This window comes from Elephantulus edwardii, unplaced genomic scaffold (genome assembly GCF_000299155.1).
Source record: "Elephantulus edwardii isolate Elephantulus edwardi_28Jun2011 unplaced genomic scaffold, EleEdw1.0 scaffold00076, whole genome shotgun sequence".
NCBI lineage: Eukaryota > Metazoa > Chordata > Mammalia > Macroscelidea > Macroscelididae > Elephantulus > Elephantulus edwardii.
The window spans coordinates 15,270,973-15,275,511 of NW_006399826.1; the positions used below are offsets into that span (position 1 = coordinate 15,270,973).

At 39.7% G+C, this 4,539-nt stretch overlaps 1 protein-coding gene across 1 annotated transcript in view; it reads left to right on the forward strand.

The window, feature by feature from the left end:
- The window catches only part of LOC102857812 (HAUS augmin-like complex subunit 1-like), a 14,010-nt gene extending 9,769 nt beyond the window's left edge, over positions 1-4,241 (forward strand). Inside the window, exons 5-9 of the mRNA XM_006889221.1 lie at positions 148-271; positions 861-926; positions 2,085-2,156; positions 2,985-3,032; positions 4,191-4,241. Coding sequence (XP_006889283.1) covers positions 148-271; positions 861-926; positions 2,085-2,156; positions 2,985-3,032; positions 4,191-4,241 — 361 coding nt within the window. The remainder of the gene's footprint in view (positions 1-147; positions 272-860; positions 927-2,084; positions 2,157-2,984; positions 3,033-4,190) is intronic.
- The last annotated feature ends 298 nt before the right edge of the window (positions 4,242-4,539 follow it).

The window sequence follows — 4,539 nt, forward strand, 5'->3', positions numbered from 1 at the left end:
CACTCCCACCAACAGTGAATAAGGGTTCCAGTCTCTCCACAACCTCGCCAGCATTTGTTGCTTGCTGTTCTGTTAAATTTTGCTAGTATTACTGGGGTGAGATGATATCTCATAGTTGTCTTTGATATTTAACATTATTTTTTGAAGGGACCTCAAGAAAGCAGAGCAGCATCTGTCTAGGGAAAAGGCAAAAACTGACCAGCGTCTTCAGAACATGAACTTCCTAAAAGCAAAATCCGAGGAGTTCAGATGTGGAATCAAAGCATCAGAGGTTTGGATGAAGCCCTGAATTTAGTGGGCTTTCATTTAGACCTTCACCCTCATGATCGCTGTTCCTCCCTATTTACAGATGATAGAACTGAGGCCCACACAATGTCAGTAGCTTGGTCCCCCTCTGCCCTCCAACCCCTGGTCACATAGCTGCTTTGCAGCCTATTTAGACTCAGACACTGGTACTTTGGCTCTGCACCCCTGTCACGACAAATAAGATAGTATTTTTGTTGTTGTTATTGTGTGCTACTGAGTCATTACTGACCCATAGCTGACCCTCCAGTGAGTTCTCAGAAACAATAAAGTGCACAAGAGGAGATGTCCCATCCTTCTTCCGAGCAGCTGGTGGATTCGAACAGAAAGCCTTTGAGATTGCAACACAGCTTCTTACCACTAGAGGCAACCAGAGCTCCCTTACCCTAGTGTAGCAATATTTAACTTATAAATGTCTTAGAGGTATGTACAGTTTCATTTGTGCCTCATAGATTCTCTTTACTATTTTATATCTTGAAATCATTTCATGATGATAATTTTGAAGATACACTCCCCAATACTGAACCCCCTTTTCTTTTTCTTTTTTATAATTATAGGAGCAACTTTCAGCCAGGGGCATGGACGCTTCTTTGTCTCATCAGTCACTAGTAGCTCTGTCTGAGGTGAGTGTACTATAACTCAGTTTCCCTTTCTTTAAAATAATAGTCTCAGAGAAAAGCAGAATTGAAAATACTAGTCCTGGACCTGCTTCCCTTAGATCTGTTTTTCCATTTGTTCTTTTTCAGAAATGTAATTCTCTATTGAACTGATTTACTTTATGCTTACCAGTATTTATATCTTTGTTTCCTTGTGTGTATTAACACATTTGTTTAGCTTCTTTTACTTATTACTGTGGGCTAGGAACTATTGTTGTTGTTAAGTGCCGTCAAGTCATAGGCAACTCATAGCGACCCTATGAAAGAGAATCCTCGACGCTTGGGTGTCTCATCCTCTCTCCAGGTTCATAGGGTTTCCAAGGCAAGCTGTTACGGAAGTGGATGCCACTCCTGCCTCCAAGCTTGTTTTAATCGGGGAGCTCCACCCAACACTGTCCGCCCTTACCTCATTTGACACATCAGTGTCACAGTGTTCAGCTTCATAGCAACCACAAGTTACCTCTGTGTTAGGTGAAGTTAATTATATATTACTTATTTGTTTCTTAAACCAATATTTACTGAGGAATTTCGTGCCAACCGTCTAGGTAGATATTTCTTTTTTTTTTTTTAATGTCTTTATTATTATTGTGTGTGTGTGTGTGTGTGTGTGTGTGTGTGTGTGTGTGTACACCATCAAATCAGATCTGACTGGTAAAGGAAGAGACTGTCCCTCCTTCTCCAGCAGAGCATCTGGTGGATTCGAACCACGCACCTCTCGGATTGCAGTGCAGCTTCTTGCCACTAGGCTACCAGAGCTCACCAGATATTTGTTCTCTTTCACTGTCCTCTACAAACACACATCCCCAAAGTTCTCTAATTTCCAATTCAAGTCTGGGATTTTTGTTTGTTCCTGTACATTCTGATTTCTATTTCTTAATTTTTTTGTGTGTTTTCATAAACATACTTAAATGCTGTTCTTAGAAAATAGAGATATAATTTTGCCATTTTGAAACTCTTGTTTCTGTTGAAGTAAATGATTCATTTATCACTAAAACTCAATACAAAGTACATTTTATTAAAATACTCTAACTTAATGCTTTACTATGTTTTGTGTCAGAGGCTGGCTGTCTTTAGTTGTATTTTAAATGCCTCTATTCTGTGGCTTTTTCTCTGTTTTACCTCCAGAAACTGGAAGAGCTTAAACGGCAGACTATACCTTTGAAGAAAAAATTGGGATCCTATTTAGATCTAATGCCGGTAATTCTTTTTTGTTTCCCCCCCCCCAATATTTAAGCAGTCATTAATTTTTTATTATTATTTTTCCCGTGTAAGTACATTCTTATAAATATTTGGACATAATACTAAAAGAGCTCTGGTGGGTGGCCTGGTGGTATGGAGCTGCATTGACAACCCTAAAGCATGTGGTTTGATCCCACCAGCCTCTGGGGGCCTTGAGGGAAGGATGGACAGGCTCTTCTGATGCTGTTCACAGCCACTGAAAACCTACTGGAGGGTCAGCCACGAGTCAGTTTCGACTCAGCAGCATGCGACAACATATTAAAAGAGGCAGATCTCCCTCAGTTGACGTTTGAGTGCCTTCTGACCTGAGCAGCTCTTCTTCCAGGTCCATCAGACATGGTCTTTAACTGTTCATAGAGTCCACAAGGGATTCTTATTTCATAGGCAGCTGGTCGGTTCCTTATTAATTTTAAGGGGAAAAATCATCCCCTTCAGTGGGTTCAAGTTTATGGAGTTAAAGGCTGCTGTGCATTTTACATTGGATATACTCTCTGTAAGGTTTTTGTCTTTTGTGAAAATATTGTAGTATTTTTCCACTGAGCCAACTAGAGACACTATAACATTTACTTTAAAAAAAAAATTTAATTATATTATTTTTGTGTGTGTACCATCAAATCAGATCTGACTGATATAGGAGGAGATTGTCCCTCCTTCTCCAGCAGAGCATCTGGTGGATTCGAACAGCATACCTCTGGGATTGCAGTGCAGCTTCTTGCCACTAGGCCACCAGAGCTCGCCTATAACCTGTACTTTGTGGTTTTTTTTTGTTTGTTTGTTTTTTTAAAGAATCCATCGCTTGCTCAAGTGAAAATTGAAGAAGCAAAGAGAGAATTGGTATGTAGTTCTTTTTTTTCTTCTTCTGAAAAATTTCCATAGCTAAAGACCCTTTATCTTTCTTCTTTCCTTCTCAGAAGTAAGCCACGGTCTCAGAGTTGCTATAGATCTTTCTAGTTCATGTTTTAATACTTCTCTGGAAAGTGTACGTGCATTTTTCCCCCATAGGAAATATGTAGTTGTGTTTTATGTTTTTCAAAATTTTGCTCACATTTTCTTGGGTAGAAAATGCTAGCTAAGATCTATAGAATATTCTAGACCAAAGAAAATAGCAACCGCATAAAACAAAACAATAAAACCTCATTGCCATTCATTTGATTCCAACTCAGCAAATCATTAATACAGAGTAACTGTGTTTATACAGATTGCCACAACTTTCCTTCCAGAGAAGCTGTTGTGTTCAGACCTTGGATCTTAACACTTAGAGTGCTTTCACCACCAGGGATACTTGATAGCACTCTCTTTGTGTGTGTGTGTGTGTGTGTGTACCGTCAAATCAGATCTGACTGGTACAGGAGGAGAGATTGTCCCTCCTTTTCCCGGCAGAGCATCTGGTGGATTTGAATCGTGTGCCTCTGGGATTGTAGTTGCAGCTCCTTGCCACTAGGCCACCAGAGCTCCCCCGATAGCACTCTCTTCAGTACTAAAAAAGGGAGGACTTTTTGAAGCTATAGTAAATGAAGAGTACTGCAACCAGTCAGGAGTGTGAGAGTTGACAAGGTCAAGTAGTTGATGATCTAAAGAACCTTGAATCTTTTTTTTTTAGAACCTTGAATCTTAACAGGTTGAATTTAGAAGTTGTAGGAAATCCCTATACGTTGCTGCATGCTTCATTTTTTTAAGCTAGAGTGAAACAGGATCAAAGCTGTGCTTCCCCCCGCCCCCCCCCCACCCCCCAGTGCTTGAGAAAGGTTGCAGATTATAGGGTGGGTTAGGGAAAGAGGCGAGAGTTAGGAGAAATTGGGACTCAGGAGTCTGAAAACCTTTCTGCAGGGTAGGAGAAGGTATAAAAGCAAGGGAATGTTGAAAAACAATGATATTTTTTCATATGTCAGGTCTTTACATATATTTCTTCATTTTGCCTCCCTTATTTTCAATAATACTTGAAGTTAGACAACTGTTGTATTTCCTTATCTCTGATGTGCCTTTCTGCTTTAGGAGACCGTTGAAGCTGAGCTTACACAGAGAGTGGAGATGATGGGACTGTGACCATGGCCCGCCAAGTGTTTTCCCTAGTAAACAGGTCTTTAAAGAGTGCTTTTCCTCTTGGCATCTCTTAGTAATTTAATTTATGTGTCTTAGATGAAATAATAATGTCATTATTGACAGGATACTGTTTTCTGCTTGTATTTTATTTTTATGGCCAAATACTGTTTATATTAAGAAGCATTTTCTCGTTTTTTTCATTTTAATAAAAATCCTTTTCTCTTGGTTATTGGTTTTCTGGAGTGCTGGTGGATAAACACCTGCAGGAAGTCTCGTAGGTGAATGAGTCCATTGCATCTGC